The sequence below is a fragment of the Dermacentor variabilis genome, chromosome 3 (assembly GCF_050947875.1).
Source record: "Dermacentor variabilis isolate Ectoservices chromosome 3, ASM5094787v1, whole genome shotgun sequence".
In the NCBI taxonomy this organism is placed as follows: domain Eukaryota; kingdom Metazoa; phylum Arthropoda; class Arachnida; order Ixodida; family Ixodidae; genus Dermacentor; species Dermacentor variabilis.
The window spans coordinates 173,103,571-173,126,413 of NC_134570.1; the positions used below are offsets into that span (position 1 = coordinate 173,103,571).

The following is a 22,843-nucleotide window of genomic DNA, read 5'->3' on the forward strand; positions in this document are numbered from 1 at the left end:
CGTGAGTGTTGTGCTGCTAAGCCTCACGGCAGGGTTACTTAGGGGCACACGGGAGAACACGCTCTCTTTGGTTTGAGATCGTCAAGCGGCGCAGACATTCTGCGCGTGCGCAGATCCATGGTCTGCGAGACCGTCTTGTGAGGCCTCGTTCGAACGCGCCACCGTTTGCGTGACCGTACACGCGAACGACCAGGCGTTGGGATCCAGCATGGGGCGAACATATTCGCTCACTATCCGGTCGCGGTGAGTCGGACTTCCGAGATTTGTCGCGTGCCCATCGGCATGTTTTGTGGATAGCAACTCGGCTAGCAGGCATTGATCAATGAAAGGTGCAATAAATGCCCTTGCGATTGTTTGCACTGCTGTGTTGTCGTTCCTTTGTCCCAAGAGCACGGTGTGAGAACCCCACAATGCTTAGCCATCGAAAGCGAGGCACCCTCCCCCTCCGTGTCCATATGCCATTCTCGCTAATGCCCGCCAGCGGGTACCCGGCACTTTTATGAGCTGAATACTAGATTTGAAATTGAATATTTATTTGAATCAAGAAAAGCTGAATATCGAATCAATTGAATAACAAACATCAGAAAATTTATCACAAAGTTTAGTGTTTGTAAATCTTCAGAATGAAAATGCGATGCTGCATTTGCTAGGGAAAAAAAAACAGCAATGCAGTAACTTAGCTACATAGAAATGAAGATATACAGCATGGTCTATTCGCATGAAAGGGAACTCCGAATCAGTATGCCAGCGCTGATTACAGCTCAGCTCTAGTATATGAAGGTCTGAAAAATATTTCATTATCAATCGAATGTTGAATAGAATCAAGTGCTTTCTTCCCCCTGAAGCTGAAGCCGTCTGAAGTGGTAGTGGACCTGTCTTTTATGGCAAACTCTTACTGCATAGAAAGTTATGCTTTCTAGTTTTCCTTCAAAATACAGAAGGGCTTTCCCATCTTTATGGCAGGAGGGCCAATCTTGCTTTGGTACTTTCCAAATACGTCTTGGCACTATCTGAATTACCCACTGCTTTTGTTGCTGTTCCCTCTGTCCGCATTGTGTTCTCGTTTTGATTGCTCTTGTTAATCTGGACAAACCTTGTAGCGACATAGACGGTGTCAGCCAGTGCGGTGTCGTTCTGCAAACTGCACCGTTCGGGCATCGTAAGTGCAATCCCTGCAACTGGCAGACGCTGGGGAGTGCATGCAGTCGGACATATTTAGAGACCAACTCCGCAACCGCATCAGCCGGGACGGCTCGTCGGCAGCACGCTTGGCACTCCTTTTGTGCCAACGACAACGAAGTGAGGCTTGCACATCAAGCACAAGGGGTGCCTCTGAGGCACACGCGGCACTGCACAGGTCTCTAAACCAATACAGTCAATGACTGATTTTTCAGACATGCCCAGTAATTTGAGCACCTTCCTGGCACCAATCCATAGAGCCAATGTATAAAAGCGTCTGGAATTTCGGACACTGAAACCCTTCGTAGTCCGATTTTCCGGATGTTTTGATGTTACTGCAGGTATGAAACGGCATTAATTGAAGACACCGCTGCTGCCATTTTAATTATCTTGCAGCGTCAAACTAGCACTCTCGCACGCCGATCTGCTGGCAGTTGCAGCCAACATGATAACATTAGGCCTAGCTGCTATGGCGTTCGCCAAGAAGCTTCCTGCTGTTCGGCGCTGTCTTTCTAACTTTAAAGATTTGCCATTGTAAGCAATGGCACCGACGCTGCCTTTGTCATTCTAGCGAATGGCTTAAAAGCAGGCTGTGAGGTTTGAGAAATGCGCCGACGCATTCACCAATTCTGCCATCCCTTCACCTCACCAGGTACTCGCTTCCCACTCGCAACCAGTTGTCGGCAGTCGCTTTCCACACGCGATGGTTTGCGGTGAGGGCGGGGCAGCGCTGATGTTGTGACATAGTTGGCTGTTGGCGGCTCTTGATGGGAGCGAGTCTCTGACCTCCGGGACCTCATTCGACATGCTTCTTCTTGTGACCCTTGTGACTAGGACTGAGCTCACGCACGGTGCCTTTGCCCGTGCGGGGACTGCATACTTTGTGTTGATCCTTTCCACATGCTAAGCCAAAGAAAGGGTGCCTAGTGGTTGCGCGAGGCTGTACCACACTAAGCCGCACTCATTGGAGGCCCAAGCCGAAGGAGACTGCCCGACCTCTAGCGAGTTGGCCCACTGGTCATCATGAGAGCAAGTAGCATAGTGGCCGGGACTTCTCCTAGCGACGTGTCCCAACTTGAGCCTGTGCTCTCACAGCGACGTGCTATAGGCACCCCTGTCTGTATTTCCGCCCTCGGTGTAGGCCCCTTTGGTTGTCATGGCACCCCGAGATGGCGCGTTTGTGAAGTGTTGGGTGCCACCGGAGAGAAACGGTTTCCGTTAGCTCAGGGCGTGCGTGTCCTTGTGTGCATTGCTTGACAGCCCCTTGCGGCCTAAGCTTGGGCACAGCAGCACACCGGAGGCGACGGCCGATGTGGCCCTGTGGCTTGCTAAGCTCGAAACCACGGTGGTCGGTACTCCTGTGAAGCCCTAAGACCCCACAGGGTCAAACGTTGCATAATACCGGTTCCCAAAAGTCAGCTTCGCCGCAATATAGCGGTGTTACGCGGTCAAGCATACGCAATGCTTTGCAGTGAAGCATGCCAACAGTGGAATGGGGCCATTGTTGCTGGACACACCATGTATTCTTTAATTATACAGACGTGCACCCACCGTCTCCTGTCACAGTACAAGCATCGATACACCTATTAAGTGTACTGGCAGGCCTTCAGGGCTATTTCAGACATGCCAGTGATGATAAGAGCCCTTGGGGACTGAAAAAGGCATGCATTCATTTTTAATGTGACAGCGTTAGAGCCCTGTGTTGGAGAAAATCCTGCATCACTGTTGGCACTGGCGTCTGCGACCGAAAAGTTCATCCTGATACACGCAGGCCCTCCACATGGCACATTGGCATTACTGAACTAACTAAATTTCTCGAAGTAACATGCGTCAGAAAATTCATAAAATACGACTTACAACCTATAGCCATGATAGTGTCAGATTGTAACCTGAGTATGCAAGAAAACATCATTCTGTTGCATGGAAACTCATACGCAAACCCTTTTTCCAGCTGCCGTTTGAGGTCTGTCTTAGTAGGAGTGGCACGGCCAACATGGTCCTTACATGGTCCTTACAGCACCATCAAAAAAAGACCCAGAAAGCTCACCCTTGTGCATAGCGCTCACCGCCAGCGCTTCAAGGAAAACATTATGGTTACATAAGCTGCAGTTGCCAGGAAGCGTGAGAAGCAGTTGGGAATCATTGAATGCTATTGTGTTCCCCTCTTAAAAGGCGAAGCTTTTAATAAGTGTCCTCCCAAATTTTTCGGATCGCCCAATTTCTCAGACGTTTTTGCAGCCCCTAGGGTGTACAAAAAATCGGATGTAGACTGTATACAGAGTATGTGCAAAATAGAACAGTAGATGTTTGATTCACGAATGAAATTATTCAAATGTTCACCATTCGATTTGGTGATATTCGAGTATTCGCACACCCCTATTGAAAAGCCTTGAAGCCTCAAGGTAGCTTGTCCAGGCATGATCACTAGCAGCATGTTAATACAAACATTTAGCAAATGATGCAACCTAATAAAAATAAAGTAAGGAAACTAGTATTTGCCTAGGTGACATTAATTTGTTTTTCTGCATCAAAGAGGACTGAGAAGTTCTTGCCATGAGAGAGGAAATAAACACAGCCAGCAACTTCAACTTCACCAGAGTGTGTAAACACTCGTTACTCTTTACGGGGAAACATGCACCGACACAGCTTACAGGACTGAAAGACATATCATACAACCTTAACATATTAACTCTGCAATCTCCGCATATTTACAACAACATGAACTCCCTTTTTAAATGTTTATGCTCATTTTCAAGGCTGGTTGCTTTCCAAAATATGAAACAGTCCTCAGTGACAGCGACGCCAGAAAGCACTCAGCATCAGATTGCTTACGCACTGTAATGGCCAATCAGTTTGCCACATAGGAGCGACACAACTCCTTCATATTCAGCCAGGTTTGAGAAAAGGCGAATGCCACTGACTGAACAGCCAGTGAATGAAAAAAACACTGCCTGCCTGCCTGCCTGCCTGCCTGCGTGATGCAGGCAGGGCGACAGGTGTTGATCAGATAATAACAGGTAGGGCCACTACTTGCTGCTCGGCTAGTTTTTTCATATTTATTAAGGTGCAACAGGATGCAGAACAATATAAAGATCAGGATAGAAAGGAGCATCACAGCAGTTTATTCACAGCAGAATTTGCGAAAATGCATGCCTATTCTAACATATACAAGCAAACATAAATTACCATATGTTAGATTCTACTAAACAATTTATAGCCGTGCCTTTTTGCAATTTCATCTCTGTGGTCCAAGTGCACTGTGCAAATGTGTCTGCGCACAATGCACGTTCCCTATAAAAAAGTGAACCTGTGTTCTCAGAATACACTCAGTTGCTAGTGATGCTCTTTTCCTGCCCTGGTCTACACACTGCTTTGCGTCCCATTGCACTGTAATAGGTAGAGGCAGGTCACGACAGCGGGGCCAGCCGGCAGGCACCTCTGGAGCACTACTACTCACGGGTGGGGTGTCGAACATGCCCTGCGAGTCGAGTGTGTGCAGGTTCTGCTCGAGCAGGGCCAGCCCAGAGGCGTACAGGGCCATCTCGTCCAGCTGCAGCACCGAGATGGCCACCCAGAAGAGGGCCCGGTGGATGGGTGACTCCGGCCGCAGCAGGGGCTGCAGCCGCGTCAGGCCCATGATGATGGCATCGATGAGCTGCAGGTCCTGCATGGACACGGGGCAGGCCGGCGAGTCACCCATGTGCGCCCATGCTTTAGCAGCGGACACAGCACGCGAGCGTCGCGACCGGATAAGTGAAGTACGTACTAGCTATTCGCGGCATTGAAGTGCAAACAAAGAAAAAAGGAGACAGACACGGGACAAGCGTTTGATCTCAGTTTGTCTGTTTGCATTTCGATACCTCAAGTACCTTACAGGCTAGACCAGTTTCCACCCTTTTGACGCACAGCGGAATCTTGTTAAGTGAACTCCCAGGGGATGGAAATTTATTTGAATGAAACGGAGTTCAAACCACAGAGAAAGAAGTACTTTAGGACGAGAATCTGTCTGGCTAGGATGGCATGCACTTGCAGCATGATCGCGCCACAGTTTTTCGAGGAGGGATTACAGGATGATGCGGGAGGCGTGTTCCCATCATTTACACGCTCTTCCATGGGTGCAATGCATAATAATCGTGATATTGTCCCATATTTTGTCAATTTTCTGATTGCAATCAATAATGTCCAGAAACCGAAGTGATGGGACATTTTACCAGCAGTGACTGCTCAGTTCTTCTCAAGTTACATGCTGTGCTGCCCCTAAGATGAGCTACCAACAGTGTCCCTGAGCAGACATCTGCAGGCCCCACAAACTCGCTCATTTGCATTCTGTGTGCATGTGTACCTGACCCAGAGAGACAAAGCCTAGAACAGTTAGGGCGCAATGTGCTCCGACGAGCAAACTGTTGTGATTTTCTTTATGGTCAGCAGGATTTCTGTCTGTCATGTTCTACTGGGCTTCCACATTGCGGCGGCGGCACCGATTTCTCGGACGCGTCCTTGCGCTTTTCACATTGCTACAATGGCAAGCACTTTCCATCAGTGGCATTTACTAATCTTAAACGTGGCAGAAACGTGTGGTGCTGAACTGCAGCAATGGCTACGCATCCTGCAACTAACAGGTATTTACCTCCAAGGTTGTTACCCCCACACTCAGAAATGCATCTTAACTTGAAGCCGATGCTTGACAATCAAAATGATGACGGGCTTCACCTGCCCAAGGTGCTTCTTGCGTTTCCTTCGGCGCATTCACAACAGACGTCACATAAATCAAGTCAGGCATGGGCTTCAAGTTCAGATGCATTTCTGAATGCGGGGGCCAGTGACTTGGTGCGGCTGCAAGAGTGGGCTTGTGCAATCCCAAGAAAAGATTGAGAGCCTTGCAACTATGTTTGTGAGAAGCATTTTCCTTCTTTCTTTCCACTGCGCCTTCCAGGTCAAGCAACAGAACGAGAACACATGTGTGAGTGTTTGTGGGGTGGAGAGAGAGAGAAACAGGAAAGAAAAGACTGCTAACCAATTGTAACTGTCTAAGCTTGATGTTTGTAACCACATGAAGGCAACAGACAAATGAAGCCACGGAAAACACAAGGGAAATTAAAATAGGGAACAGACAATTACCCCTCTACTTTCTCCGGCTTCGCTGCCTGTTTCCTTTGTCTGGTTGTAACCAACAAAATTTATCCCCTCATTTTCCATCACTGTTCTCACTCACTCTGTAACAGTGAGGTTGATATCTGAGCAGTAGCTAGAGGATAGGTGAGGTGAGGAAGAGAAGGAAGAATGAAAGGATACAAAAACAGAAGAACACACACATACAGATGCAACTATGACAAAGTTTTTCAACAGTCTGTGGGCTACACGCAACCTTTCCAGAGTGCCCCCACACATACTGAGTAAGAGCCAGCCAGCACAAGCTGAAACAGTGTAACAAAACATATCAAAAAGGAAATTCGCCACAGGACAAGCACTTGCTTTGCGCTGTGTGTTTTCTTTACACTCCTTTATGGCACATTTGACTAGTTGCATTCGAGTGCTCCAAAGTGCTCTTGCAGTACAGTTTACATCAAACTGGTCAAAACTGAGCGCTTGAAACGCATCCTCTGCCTAGTTCACTTAGAGTGCCACAGTCCAGCTCAGAGTGCTCAGAGGTGCTTTCATCTCCAAGCCGGGTGCAGAACCGACATCCAACAAGAACCCCATCAGGTGGCTATTCCGACTGCTCTAGGAGCAGCTGAATGTTCTGCTGGAGCAGGCTTTCTCTGGCGCCAATCTCGAGAGCACTCCGCATTGCTGCAAACTAAGCTGGAGTGCAATAGGAACCAGTTGAATGTACCATGATTCACGCTTTTTCAGCTTATGCTGGAGATGAACCAATCAGCCCTCTCCGAGATGTAGCAAATGGTCAAGCACCCCAGTGGGGCAGGTGTACCTGGAAAGCCTCGAGTGCCTTGACGAGGACACGCAGCAGCTGCTTGGCCTCCTGGTCTGTCACCCCTTTGCTGATGCAGCCAAACACAATGAGCGCCCGTGGCTGCAGGGCTGGGTTGTAGCGGAAGGCAAAGCTCTTCGCCAGTGCCGTCCATTGGGTGAGCCAATCGCAACTGGGAAGGTTCTTCATGCATGCCTGCAACACAATCAAGGCAACTAGGACAGTCACGAAAGCCAAGAATAATGCGACAGCCTATTCAGAGAGCAGTAGTCATAGTACAGTAAAACCTCGTTAAACTGCACCCGCTTAAACAGTAGTTTCGTTTTAAAAGTAGTAAAGTCAAATCCCCGACTCAGCGGCCATTGAACATAATGTGTTTTGTATCCGCATAAACCGTACCAGCTTATTACGTACGCATCGGTTAAAATGTAGCGTTTCCCCTTTTCGTCGTGCAAACACAGCGGTACGTCGTCTCCATCGAGCGGCCCGGCAGAACAACAAGCCTCAGAGATTGGAACAACGGCCTCCAAGCGCCCTTTGCACGTGAAGCCACATCAACATCAACATCATTACGGCGCCGTGCTAGAGAGTGTTGTGGTGTCGTGCAAGCGAGGACTCGCGTCGTGCCGAAGCTCGGATAAAAAAGACGCCAGGTGCTCGGTATAGAAGAAAAATTAGACATTGTTCGTGCTGTCGAACGTGACACGAGAAAGTCGCGGGCATGCGACAGGGATCTGCTGTTAACAACGGTGTGTGGCGTTTGGAATGTGAAGAAGTTGCTCGGCAGCGCTGCTGCAACCGCGAAGAGATGTCAGCTACAAGGTTTGACTTTTCGCCATCGTTTCCTCTGTTGTGGCAGAAGTGCTGACTAGCGACAGTGACGAGGACGACACGAAAAGCGACAGCACGGGTGATTCAGGCCCGACAGTGGCAGAAGCTGCGCGATATGTCAGTCTCATGAATGCAATCGTCACGACGAGAACAGCACCCCGCAATGAAAAAGGCACCCCGGGACGTCTGCAATGCTACCACGCTCGTGCATGGAGAATAGGCAACATCAATGAGGAATCTGCCATGCGAGTGTATGCCAAGAAGAGGGGGCAGGCTGAAAAGCTGGCTCGCAGCATTAGTAAGTTCGAGGCCGCTGTCGTCGCTGCTAGGCCACTGCGGCATCAAATGAAAATAACACTTTTGTCGTGCGAAGTGAATAAATACTGCATGTTTTCTTTCATCGCACTCTCTCTGAGTTCCGTATTATACAGGTAAGTGGGCGATCTCACGCTATTTCGGTTAAGCAGTACTACCGGTTAGTACATACTTTTTACGAGCTCCGGCCAACTATGGTTTAACGAAGTGTCACTGTAGTAGTAGTAGTAGTAGTAGTAGTAGTAGTAGTAGTAGTAGTAGTAGTAGTAGTAGTAGTAGTAGTAGTAGTAGTGAATGTCCCACATGCATTCAAAGTTCAGTTCTAAAGTAGTGTTGGGGTAGTAGTTGTTGCTGTTGTGAAAAGCCACATCTCCAGATGCACTGCCTCTAATACTGAAGGATCAATTTTGACCTAGTTGGTCTAGCATTGTAAAATGCTCGTCTTTGTCGTCCATTTCTGTCAGCTCTAATACAGGAGTGCACACATCTCCATATTGGCATGCACAGCGAGTTAGTGAGTACACCTGTGCAAAATTCGAGTTGAATATCACATAGAGGAAACATAAAAGCAGCATGCGGTGGATAGGAACCAAATCTGGCTTTGGATTACTGCAGGATACAAGGTACAGGACAACAAGTGCAGTGACTGCAATCAGTGGGATAGACGTGAGATGCTCTGGATCAGTGGTTCTCAAATGGGGGCCCGCGAAACCCGCGCTCATGCAAAGCCTTGAGGCATTCTGGTTGGGGACTGCAAAAATGTTTCCCCTTCTCCATGAGACGGCTGTAAAGCTTTTGTTGCAGTTTTCTATGACATATGCATGTGAGCATGCTTTTTCCAGGCTTGCGTAGTTGAAAAGCAAATACAGAAGCAGGCTGAATGTGGCTGTAGATATGCAACTCTGCTTAAGCGTGACCGCACCCCGTATTGACAAGTTGTCCAGATTGAATTGACACAGCACTTTTGTCTGACCATTGTTTGCCAGGTAGCAATAAAAGGCACTTGTTACACACCGCATGTTGTATTAATCTATACCCCTCCCTCACTGCAAGGGGTCCCCCTTCACTTCCACCGGTCCACAAGGGGTCTCGGACATGTCTTTGGCTGAGAACCACTGCTCTGGATTGCCAAGAACAAGAAGCTGAAGCGGGCACACAGTGTGACATGGAGATTCGCATACGATCCATGATCAGTATTAAACATGTTCCCAAACACGAAGAATGTATGTGCATAAAACAAAAGGGTTTCTGTATTGAATTTTCGCATAAGTTATGTGAAGAACCTCATAGCCCTTATGAAGAAGACTCATCAGCCTTGACGATTGTCATTGTACAATGCCCCTGTGGTAGAATTTGTCCGGCTGCGCATGTGCGTCGCCTCCCCAAACGCACCTTGTCATGCAAGTCTTCATGGCCTTTTGCAAACTCAGAACTCACACTTCTCAAAACGAGACACCTTTCCCCATACGTGGGCTGCATTTCCCCATTGATTTCGATGGGTGTTCGTCCCTTGCTCCATAGAAAATGAATCACACTTCGTTTCTCGTACCCTATGGACGTGTGAAGCACAACCGCCATCTTCAACAACTGACAGCAGCGTCGTGCCACGGAGTTACTGGCAGATAAGACCCGGGCTGGTCCAAGAAAAGTCTACCACTGGAAATGGATATGTCGACTTCACATTTACAGCCGTAATTTGGCTAAAACAAAATAGGGACTAAAACTTCCTGACTTGCTCTCATATGAATAAGGCACGGTGTGGATTGCTACCACTGAGCCACTGCTCTAATTTCTGGAGCAGACAGTACATCGGTAACATTAGCAAAGCAACAATAACCAATTTGACATAACCATTCCTTTTGACTTTATGGTAACAGGCTTGAAAGCTGTTGCTCCTGCCACAAATGTTCCAAGCACTCACCTCCATGATCTCGAGGAGGGCGTCGGTGATGATTTCGAGGTAAGCGAGTGGCATACGTTCTTGGTCGGCTGTAGCGCAGGCAAAGGACCGGTCTAGCAGGCCGTGCCGGCAGTTGGACCGAAAGGCCGTTACTGCCGTCGACTTCACCTTGCCAATGCCGAACAGGTGGTAGAACTTGGGCAGTGAGAACTCGTCCAAGCTTAGCCTGAGAACCCGCTGCGTGTCTGCAGGAGAAACCGAGCAAGGGGGTTCATAGGTTCATGAGCTAGCGAGGCCTTCGCAAGAACATTGTACGAGCGTAGCAGGGTTTAAAGTGGGCCACATGCGAGGTCTGCATGCCATATCACAGGTGCTACACAGTGGCACTGTTTGCCTCCCACCCAGCACTGTGTGAGAGGTAAGCGCTTTAGGTTGAAGCTGAGCCCTAAGGTCCCCTCGGTCCCCTAAGGGACCAACGAAAAGCCTGGAAAAATGCCTGACATAGCACCTGCCCATCCTACCTCTAGCTGCTTCTAGCAGAAACATCAAAAATGAGATGTGCCTCCTCTAGAGAATGTAGATGCTTCAAAGGAAATCTTCGGGGATTGTTGTGGAAGAACCGTTTTGGTACACGCATTGCATGTTTCAGGAAAAGCTGGCGAGTGTGGCAAACTTGCCTTCAGCTCGAGTTACTGTATGAGTGGGTCTCATTTAGGTCACCTGAGCATGCGAGTTCTAGAAACGGGCCTCCACCGCAAAAGTCCACCATCCACACATCCAGCACTGGGGACCATTACAACAAAGCATTACAGTCAAATGCAGTTATCACAGACAGGCTTGTGCAGTAAAAGCAGTTCGATATTAGTTATTCAATGTAGCCAAACTCGTCTATAACAAATCTAAAGGGGCCCTGAACCACTTTTTATCGGAGTGGAGAAAGGCATTTGAAGTGAAAATAGGCTATTTCAGAAATACTTTGCCATGAAAAGTACTTCAATGCGTTCAGCAGAAGCAGAGTTATTGGCAATCAAACACGGTCTCCGCAGTGCTCCCATTCCTTCTCCAATGCCTTGCACTGCGAAGGCTACGACGCAGTAGGGCAAGCCCACAGTGCTCCGCCTTCTAAATGTCACCGTGGCGCGCAGTTCAAATTTCATTTTAGATGTTACAGTAGATGCCACGAGTTGAGCTTTGGGTGCCTACGACATGCTAAACATAAGCCAGAGACGCAGTTGTCCTCGGCGAGCCGTAGTGCGCTTAGCCAGTGAACTCGTGGCGGCACCCCGCGGCCCCTACGCCATGTAGCCGACCGTATCTTGGTGTCAGCTATCGGCCAATAGCAGCTGTCTAAGGGAATGACAAACTAAAGCGTCCAATGATGAAATAAAGCATTCAGGAGAGAGTCAGGACAGGGCCTTCTGTTGAAAAGAGAGCGTTTGAAAGAAAGGCGACTGCGATCCACTTGCAAACTCCATGCAGTGCGTACGACAGCAAAACTTGGCTGAGATGTTCACTGCAGCCTGTGCTACCGGCAGAATATGTTATTTCGCCAAGGCTGAGGGGTGGTTCAGGCACACTATAGACCAGCTTTTGTGATGGCTACATTATGTATAAATTCATTACCGCCAGTGGAGAAAGGAATCAAGGAAAGTACCCATTTTTTCCCACTCAGAAGCACGTGCAAGCAATGCTGCAAAACATGCATATGCGACTCCACGGGACCTACAGTATTTTTGCGGGTATAACCCCCACCAAAATTTCAAAAAAATTTTACAGCAAAGTGAAAGTGCAGAAAGGGTTCTCCCACCTGGGAGGACCCCATCAGGCATTACTGCCTTTTGTCCTCTCTTCCATGTAATCATGCACTTGAATAAAATCAATTCAATTCAATATGCGAATTTTGCCATGAAGAGTAGCTTAAAGGCCGGAATACATGGAGTGTTTTTACGGTGGCAATTCCGCTACTTTTGCTCGAAGGCGCGCATTCGACACCCGTTGTCGAGAAACAAACCCGCCGCCAGATATTTGACCTCACGTCGTCGGATGCTGATGGAAGCGGCCAGCAAGGGCAGCCAATCGTGGCTCACTGGCAGACACCTCCGTCACTTCCGTCTTCCTCGCCGGCACATGCTTTTCGTGTGCGCGCTTCTCTGTTTGTGGGCTTGGCACTTTGTGTTAGTGACATGGCCATGACCTCAAAGGCAGCTCGCGTGGTATTTAGTGATAAGCTTATCTGCGCGGTGCAGAAGCGTCCCATATTGTGGGATAGTGGAAGGGTTGACTATAAAGATAATAAAGACGAAGACATGTCTGTACGCCAATATTTTCCGATGACACGCAGTGCGACCATACTGCTTATTTCCAACGCAATCTCCCCACTAAACAGGCACAAAATATACTGATACATTATTAAAAACAACTGAAGGAACTTTAGACAAAGTTTTAGAGTTTTTCTTTTGCATTTTGTTCTTGTAAAGAAAGAGCAAAGGTCTATAAACTTTATTTGTGCATTTCCCATTGACTAAAGCAGTTTTGCCTTGTCTGGCCACACTGAGGTGGCACCCAACGCTTTTTCGCTCCGTGTATTTCCAGCCAGCAGAAATTGGGTGTCATGCCGCCGCCGCATTTTCTGCAGTGCGAAATTCGTCAAGAATTTCGTACGCTGCGCTGCCGCAAAGCCACACCTCAAGGCAAGCTTCTGCGCCATTCAAGGTTTCATTATCTTCTAGGGAACCTCACCCCTGCGTGTTGAAGCTCTCTTCTTCCCTCTGTCCCGGTCACCCATTCTCCTCCACTTTATGGGTCGCCATTTTGCATTTAGTAGTTAGTGAATAGCACACGCGTCACTGGCAAACTCATACTTCACCCATTCCCACGGCGCTCCTTCAGTCTGCACGAAGTGCTTTGTAACCCAGTAGTGAGCCAAATCACCATTCGGATTTTTGGCTCGGTAGCGTTTGCTCCATTACCATTCCCGATGCAAGGGTTTCAACATCCGCACTGTCATCCGTTGTTGTATGAGTGCTAGCTGCGAAGTGATCCGATTCACATAAGATATCATGTAACTGATTCGTCCGCGATAACGTCTGGCGGGTGAATCCAGCTTTGTCAGCGTCGCCAAAAAATGGGGGAACAGAGCTCCTGGCCAGAGATATGACGTGCATAAGTCGTGCATCCATGAATGGAGACTGTCATTGCAAAGATTTGAGCAGTGTTGTATTCATATGCAGTTACTTCAGCGGATTATATGCGGGGATATTTCTTTTTTCTTTCCAGGCTGTTGTAATTGGGGGTTACATGCGCAAAAATATGGTAGCTTTGATAAGATTTCTATACACTTCTAGCATGTCGCTGAGCATTTCTGCACATATTTTTGAAAAAAAAAAAAGAAAATGTGGCAAACAAACAATAAAAATAACTCTCCTTAACTATGCGTTCACAGTATGCAAGCAGCTTTAAGGCACCAACAGCAGACACTCTGACTTCGATATATGAAAGGTATGAATCGTTATAAGGGAGTTATTTTACATCAGTACCATGAAGTAAGATTTGTGCATTCATTAACCCTGTAACTGGCAGCTCAACAATATTGCTGACCTTACGAAAAAGTTCCCCAGCATAAATACTTAGGCATCACTCTAACTTCTCACCTGAGATGGGACGCGCACATTGCCAACGTGACCTCAAAGGCATTACGCAAGCTATTTTATCTCCGAAGATGTTTCCGCCTCGCACCAACGTCGACTAAGCTTCTCGCGTATACTACTTTCGTTAGACCGGTTTTGGAGTACACTAACCACAGTTTGGTTTCCCCACTCAGTAACTAATACAACGAAACTGGAAAAAGTGCAGCGAAAAGCGCTGCGGTTTATTCACAACAAGTACAAGCGCACAAATTCACCCACTAACCTTGCGGCTATATCGGGTTTACCGACGCTATCATCAAGAGTGAAACAAGCACGGCTCAAATTTTTATTTAACTTGATTCACAACTATTATAAGATAGACCTAACAAAATACATATGTTTTTCGCAGTCACGATCGAGACATAAACATGTACGCGCTTTAACAGAATATTCATGCCATAATGACACATTCAGGTACTCTTATTTCCCCCTCGTGATAAGGGAATGGAATCGATTCGCCTCGATCCTTCAGTCATTTCTGCAGACTCATCATCTCAGTTCACATCACGGTTAGAATCCATATCAAGCAATCAGTAACGCAGTCTTATTCACATAATATGCTTTGCAACTCTTGTAAGCCGTGCTGATTATTGTGAAAGTGTTACCATTATTTTTTTTTTCCCATTTGCTGTCCTTATCATGATGTATTCTCTGTATTGCTAGACATGTGATTTCTATATTTGTTTTTCATGCATTCTTACCTTGTTCCTTTGCATTCCTTGTTTGGCTTATTGACACGCAATTTGTATGTGCACGTTTTTTACCGTGTATATCATTTTTGTATGTCCACCTGCTATGGTCCCTAATGGGACTGGCAGTATTGAAAATAAAAAATATCTGGAAACACTATAAAAAACCAAATATTAGTCTGTGCCTTTCAATTTACCTTAATTTATGTACCTGCTCGACAGTGGTAGTCACAAAAAGTCGACCGTGAACAGCAGTGGATGTTTTGGCGAGAAAGCTCTCGAAGACTTCATCGGTATCGTCTTAGCGGACGTAGTTGTCAGATAATGTGAAATTATTTTTCTTTGTTTAAGAAAAACAGTATTTTTTTTCTCCATTGAGGTGCATCTTAAGAACACACATTTACCTTGCCAAACAAAGTATCAAACACAAGTTATGGACCATACATTTGCCTCTAACCAGCTGGTCAACAATATTTTCTACGTGCTGTATCTCGCTTAGTTTTCAGAGAAACCCTTTCACATTTCATTTGGTATGTATTTGAACAATACCAAGAAGAAATAATTCAATAAAGACATTCTAGGTCGGGTGCTTCTTATCTTGCCAGTTAAGGGGTTAAACAAAATATTTCGCCTCATCCAGGCTCGTCCCATCCAGGTCATCATATCGGCCCAAGCCGAGGGCCGATGCACTTGCCATTGAACGAGGGCTTGGTGCAGGTGCACAGGGAGTGTATGATGTTGATGACCAGGCCGTGGAGGGAGGCACGTAGGGAGACCGGCCCGGTGTGCACCAGGAGCGTCACAATGTGGAACAGGTACGGCAGGTGGCTGGCCACTGCAAGAGTGCACACCCGGGGTTGTGACGAGAACGACACGCACTGGCCACAGGGGAGCAGCACTGACCGTCCAGCGAGTTGTTGAAGGACAGCATGAGCAGGTAGCGCGCCAGGATGGCAATGTCGTCCCACATGAGGTGCTGCTCCAGGGTGGGCGTGGGCGATGTGCACGTCTTCTCTATTACCTGCACGGACAGGTCGAGGAGGGAGCCACAGTTGGCACAGGGCTAACCTCCACAAACAAAGGGCACAACCAAAGCAGCAGCAGCAACATTTGCCGCTTCAAGCAAGTGGAAGACACTCCCAGGCTTTGTGAAAATGGCAGTTCTAAATTTGGCAATGCATACATGATGGAAGGGGAACATGTTATTGGCTTAGTCGGCGTTTGCTAAAAGATGATTAACAGAAGAAACATGAACGGCAAAGGGCAGTCCCGTCGTCCATGTTTGTTGCTTGTGTATTTGTCTCTCTAGCAAGATAGGAGATCATTGTTTGAAACGCGCAATCAGTTTGTGTTAGGTTTCCCCTCACACGACTGGCCTAGGCCGCGCCGAGTCGTCAGCCACCGGGCGCAGCAGATGACACCGGACAACAGTGTGCCACTGTCTCAGAGGCCAGGCAACACCATTGCACTTGCAGTATTTCGACAGTGTTAGAAAGCTGGAGAGCACTGGCACAAGCTAAATGCTTGTCCATCGTTGCTTCTTGACATGCGATACTGCTACGACTGTGCGAAGCCACAGCTCGTTGCACCCCAACATCTGCCTTCCGTCATTTTCATTCGACATGTCAGGGGATCACATTTCGTGAGAGATTTGGACGTCCCACAACACAATCTGGATCTGAGATTAGAAACCCATCCAAGGTGAGCGGATGGCAACATGATCAAGCGCACGCTGAGGCCTCCTTCCTGCTGCTTCGATAGGCTATTTCTCGTGTAACAAATTGAGCGAAAAAATTTGCTGCTGCCCCACAGGTCACTGAGTGATTGTTGCTGCCAGCTTTCGCATGCATCAGCGACGGCACAATTTCCATCAGAGCAATGTCCAGTGAACCCAACTCTCAATATATTACCGCCCACTATTGTTACGATAAAACAAAACAAAAACCGGTAATATATTTGAATGTTGTTACTTATTTAAAAACAGAATAAATAGGAATGCTTTGCGGTCCTTAATAGCATTCTACACTTATGACTGCTTAGTGCACAACTGCGGAGACACCGGCACAACACGTCAGAAAATAGACGTCAGCAGAAAAGCCCAATTTTGACGCTGCTTGCCCTCAGCCCGCCCAAAATTGTGCCGATCACTTCGACTCCATGGCAGCGCGAGCAACTTGGCAGAACGAAGTCGCGGAAAGCTGCGACGATTTCAGTAGTCAAGGTGCGAAGGAAATCGTTGTGTTGCTGAGTGAAAATTGCACTATGTGGAACAGCCTTAAGCTATTCAGTCTCTATTCAAATACATAGGATTTTGCCAGGACCAACAGAGCAGTTCGAATTATCCATCAAGTCGAATTAAGAGATGTTTAATTATTGGGATTTTGCTGTAGTTTAGTGGGATCATTTTCCGTGTTCTTTCTGCTAATGTCATTACGTGACCTTAAAATCTCCCTTGAACTGCCATCAGTATCACCTTGAAAAGAGTTGAAGGGACCCTTTAAAGAGCCACTCTGTACATCAAGACATCTCATAATAGGCAACACTGTGAATGTTTTTGAAAGAGACCAGGGTGTACAAGAATACAACACGCACGTACCCTGCATAGCCGGCTGATGACTTTCATGGCTACCAGCTGGACATTGGAGGAAGCCAGAGCCACAGCCGTGTCAGCCATGATCTCGGCTTGAGCAGAGCCTAGGCCACCAGTGACGCTTCTCTGCAAGACGCACATCAAGAATGCTTTCTCAACACGCCCTGCAACATCACAATTTCAAGCTGGATCAGCTTATGTGCAAGCCGAATACATTCCCTGACGTTCTCCATTTGGCAAACCGGAGCCGGTCATGCAGACCCTGTGCCTGCAAGCTTCCCAATCTCAACGCTCCCATCTCACCCTCTGCAGCAATGTTGCCAATTTCGTGGTTTTCCCGCTAAATTTAGCAGTTTCCTGCGCTGCCTAGGGAGCACATTTAATGTTCACTTGCGGGTGGCAGGCTTATTAGCTGTTTTTATTTTTATTTTATTTATTTACCAGATACTGCAGACCTAATGTGGGCCCTAGCTGGAGGGACAGAAAATGCACTGAACGCTATTTAGTAATAAATAGAACACAAGAAATATTTACATACAGTGCATAATAAAACAATAAGACATTATTTCCTAATTCACACAAGTAATACAACCAGGTATAAGTTGAACCTCGCTACAACGAAACTGACGGGGCGCGCGAAAAATTTCGTTAAAGCGAAATTTCGTTGAGGCGAAAACAGGCCAAAAACACTGTCAGGTTGGACCACATAGTCCCAAAACGTCATTTATTTCCAAAGAAGTCGGTCAGCTTCTTCTGCTTCTTTTTTTTTGCCACGAGTGCAGTGGCGCGGCTTTCGCACTCGGTGAACAGTTGCATCGCGACGTCGTCATCGTGAGCACCGAAAAATCTGCGGATCACATCAAAAGCATCCATCACTTTTATTGCAGGTGGTGGCGCTAAGTCCTCCGCGTCGCTGTCATCATCCGATGATGCGTCGTTGTGGCGAACGCCCTCAATTATAGCTTCGTCACTCAGCTCCTCGTGAGCTAGCACTTCACTGTCAACAGCGATGTAGTCGCCGATGTGAACATCGGCCGGCACATCTCCGGAGTCCTGAAGGGCTGCCCATGCCGCATTGGCCTCTGTGGAGGGTGGAGCAATTGTACTGCAGCCTTCCTCGTCCGACGTGGAGTTCGCTGCCAGTTGAGCATCGGAGTGAAAGCCGGCGTGCACAAAACAGTTGTAGATGATACTGCGACTGGTTGCCGTCCACGCTGCTGAGACCATCTGTACAGCCATGTACAAATCCACTTCGATTGCCCGACCGGTGTCGATGTTTAACACCAGCCGCTGAATCAGTCGCTGTCGATAAGCGCTTTTAACGCTATTGATGATACCTTGATCCAGCGGCTGGATTAAAGCCGTGCAATTCGGCGGGAAGAATCTTACTTCCACGCTTTGAAGCTGAACGTCTTCAACGTTATGCGCTGAGCAATTGTCGATGAGCAAACAAACCTTACGTTTCTTTGCCGTCATGTTACGGTCGAAAGCGGTTAGCCACTCTTTGAAAACGGCCCGTGTCATCCAAGACTTCTTATTGGCAACATATTTGACGGGCAGGCTCTTGCCACCTTTGAAGCACCGCGGCTTCGCACTTTTGCCTATCACCAGTGGGCAGCGCTTGTCAGACCCGTCCATGTTGCAGCACAGGAGCACAGTCACACGCTTTTTGCTATGCTTCCCTCCGCTGCATGGCTGGCCCTTCATGTGAAGCGTCTTGGAGGGGAGGAGCTCGAAGAAAAGTCCCGTTTCATCGGCATTGTATATGTCTGATGTGGCATATTTCTCCATTAATTCCGGCACAGTAGCTGATGCCCAAGCAGATGCAGCGTCGGCGTCTGATGAGGCCGACTCCCCACACAGCACTTTAGCGACGATTTCATGCCTGGCCTTAAAACGGGTCAGCCACCCTGAGCTGGCTTTGAAATCATTGATGCCCAGCATACAGGCATAGCCAAGTGCCTTTTGCTGCAACATGTTTCCGCTGACCGGCATCTTCTTTGCGCGCACGTCGAGGAACCACGTGTACAGAGCCTTCTCAAGGTCCTCATGAGCCGCTTGCGTCAGCTTTTTCCGCTTCGCGGATGTCCCCGAAGAAAGAGCTTGCGCTATCGCGTCTTTCGACTTCAAGATCGTTGACAGCGTGCTCTGTGAGATGCCGAAGTCCGCTGCAACATCTCCCTTTTTCCTGCTACTGGATGCCGCGCTGATAATCCGTGCCTTCTCTTCAAGCGAGAGGAACTTCCGCTTTCTAGATGAAGTCGCCATGCTCGCATTCATTACAGCGCACTAGCAGCACAAGCACGAGTGAAAAAAACTAGGGCAAACGCGCTGCTGTTGCCAGGCTGCTGCGTCCTTTGGCAACGGATTGGTTGCGGCTCTGAATTGGATTGGAAGAAAACGGGAGCTTGCCCCCGCGCCTTGTCGCAAGGCAGCCAGCCCGATAGTCATCAACACCAAGCTATGGCGGTGATCATGTGCGTTTCAGTGAGTGGATTAGTTTGGTCCAGCGAATGTTTAGCGAAACAAAGCAGCGTGGGCCTATGGAAGTACATAGATGGGCGGCGATATGCTTGTTTTATTGTAAGATATATTTTTAAATCGAGCTTCGCATAGCAAAAATTTCGTTGAAGCGGAAACGCGCCCCAAAAATGGTTCGTTGTGATGAGAAATTTGTTCCATTACTTTGTATAGCGAGCTGACGGGGAATTGGAAATATTTCGTTGAAGCGAAAATTTCGTTGAAGCGACGTTCGTTGTAGCGGGGTTCGACTTAGTAGAAATTCACACACATATACCATATTTACTCACGTAATGAACGCACTCACTTAATGAACTTAATGATTAGTCACAAGAAATCTGTTGTTGTTTTTTTCCTCACATAATAAAGCATCCCCATCTTTGCTACTGTGCAGTCCCACAATCATCTGGTCGTGCTGTAATCTTTTGGAGAGACTGCAATCTTGACTCTCGCACATGTGTTTAAAGCAAGCGCACTTAATGCTTAACACATCCTTTCCACCAGTGTCAGCACAAAGGTACCTCGGAGGTTCGAGAGAGGAAAAAACGCAACTGGCTCTCTGCAACATACGCAGTTTACACACTTTACGCTGCCATAATAGGAGAACACGCACACAGGGTGCACAGCCGGACGCAGCGCACAGAAGAGTTAAAGGAGCACGAACACAAAATTTCGAAGTCAAGTTAACGTGTGAGATAGATTTATATGGGCACACACGTCGTCTGCAAAATATGAACGAGGAATACAGCTCAGAACATATTTAAAATCAATTTTAAAATATGTGTGCACAGCCAACCGCAAAACGCAGCACCTCGTGACATCGACATCAAGAAAGGAATGTAAACAACCGAGAAAACGCTACGCCACAAGTGTGCACTGCCGTCGGGGCGGGCCTTGCAAGCAAGTTCCTCGCCGCTTCGATCGTCCCGGTGTCCTTTTTTGTTCTCCCTGGTCATGACGCTGACCTCTTTCGCCGTTGATGGCGGCACAATAATCGGCTAAAATTTGTTTCTGACTCATAAAGTGACCTCACATAACTCATAACTCATAATAACTCATAAAGTGACCTCGAAACCGCGCATGCTATAAAACGTTGTGCGATATAATAAATCGTTGGCGTGATTTCGACTCCCAAGCGGTCACCGCAGCTGCTGCTGCAATCGTCTCTGCGAAGTGACTCGCCTGGCTAATGTGTTTCCTTATCGCTACCAATGCCGACGAGAAAACTATTTGTATTGTCACGTACTTATGACCGACATAAATGTGCAGACGTTGATTGTGTTCACGAACATAGATGCTTTTTTATTAGCTATGGACGGGTCGCAAGGGCCGTCGGCCTCAGATCCAACGACCAGCGAGCTAGGCCTATATACCGTTTCCCAGCAATCGCCAGTTCGCCTGGCTTGCTTGTTGGCTATACCATCGGCGTCGAATAAGCAGAAGTGGTGCAAGTTCGTGCACACCACCGGATGCTTAGAATTGACCCCGTTGAAGAGCAGCCAGATTTGCTCGTTTGATTTCGAGCGTGCCTGGTATAAACAAAACCTGCCGAGCTTACAGCAGTCCGACTATCTTCCGTCAAGACTACCTACCGCCAAGCCTGATGCTGTGCCGACTTCTACTCGCCTTGTGTTCTGCTGCGGAACGTGCTTCATTCCCAAAGCGGCCGCGACAAATGGCTCATACTACTTGTATCGGTGCATACGTATATTCAGAGTTGTCGCTAGCTGCACTTTCAGAGTCACTGCTTTGTAGTGGATCCAGTCAAATGTGGTTGGCCACGTTTATTTCAGCGACGACTACAGAAAGCACGAAATAGTCACCGCTGGACGACAAAAACGAGGACGACAGTAATGGTGAGGAGATCGCAAAGCATGTGCAGGCGTAGCAGACAACTAGTAACACGAAGCTCACGCACCGGCGAGCACGCTGGAATGGCACGTCGCAGTTTTGTGCGATCACGTGTCCAGCTGTGTTTACATTCCTTCTTTGGCCCATCTTGTTGCCCTCTCAAAGCGAAAAGTGGACTGGTCGCTACAAACAAGACTCCAAATAATTACCTGTCGTACTCTTAAGCCAATGATGTTTGGTGCCGTGATTACTGGGTCATTAGCTACTTATTGCCACAGAAAAAACAAGATAGAAAATTTTTGTGTCAGTATTCCTTTAAGTGATGGAGGGGCGGCCAGCACTTCGTCGGCATAGTGGGCACAGTGCCGAATTCACTTGTCTGTGGCTAGCTTTTCTGCCTGCCTTGGGTTTCGATGTGTGTGATGGGCCTTAAGTTGAGCTATATGCCTGCTGCGAGATGCAGAGTTTATCTGCTCACAAAACAGAAACGCTGATCGGACACCGATAAATTTTGACATACCGATGAGCAGGACGGTCAAGGAAAGAGATACACACAGCGTGCTTTTCAAAACAGGTGTGCGCTTCAACGTGATGCTTGCGATAACGGCAGACGGCCGGAAGCGGCTGCGAGGATGAGCTGGGGCAGGATCGGAAATCGCTGTGCGGAGCACGCATTCAGTTTCGCCGCACGCAATTAGCTTAAGCCATGCTGACTTCGTGCGGCTGACGCGTTGGTTTGTTATTCTATGGTCGAACCACAACGTGCATAAACCGGCCAGCGACCTGAACGGCAGGTATGGTGGTTTCGATGCGGAATTTACTGTTTGCAAATGGTATACATGTATGGAAAGATAAGTTATCTTATGCATGTTCCATATCATTACCGTCTTATTTTTCAATTCTCGCTGTTTCGCACGCATATGTATAGCTAAGTACACAAAAATATAGTACGGTTTAATATCAATCTTGAAGGCTTTCAATTACTTTTATACAGTGCAGCAATGACAGAGGTAGTGACTTCCACTCGTTAGTTGTACGTGGAAAAAAACGAGAATTCGAAAAGGTTTGTTCTCATGCCACATAGTGTTATGGATTATTCGTGCTGGTGTCTTGTAGTTCGTGATGTCAGTTGTGTTATGCAAAGTTGAGGATTGAGCAATAATTCGCGATGCTTCAAATGGAAAAGAAATTTTAGTCTGTCAATTTTTTGCCGTAACTACAGTGTTTTTATTCCGTGAAGATTCATTGGTTGAGTTGTCGAGTCGGTTTTCATGTAACAGCTACCTTTCTGGCGGTCCAAAAACTTAAGATATTTTTTTGCAATAACTTGTGCTTCACATGTCAAAACATGTA

At 47.6% G+C, this 22,843-nt stretch overlaps 1 protein-coding gene across 6 annotated transcripts in view; it reads right to left on the reverse strand.

The window, feature by feature from the left end:
• Positions 1–22,843, reverse strand: part of Nf1 (neurofibromin 1) — a 206,231-nt gene that overhangs the window by 65,953 nt on the left and 117,435 nt on the right. For all 6 annotated transcript variants that reach the window (XM_075686683.1, XM_075686679.1, XM_075686682.1 and 3 more), the window contains 6 exons: positions 17,126–17,245; positions 15,433–15,550; positions 15,224–15,364; positions 10,176–10,399; positions 7,109–7,303; positions 4,637–4,843 (listed from right to left, as the gene is read on the reverse strand). In XM_075686683.1, the coding sequence (XP_075542798.1) occupies positions 4,637–4,843; positions 7,109–7,303; positions 10,176–10,399; positions 15,224–15,364; positions 15,433–15,550; positions 17,126–17,245 (1,005 nt within the window). The remainder of the gene's footprint in view (positions 1–4,636; positions 4,844–7,108; positions 7,304–10,175; positions 10,400–15,223; positions 15,365–15,432; positions 15,551–17,125; positions 17,246–22,843) is intronic.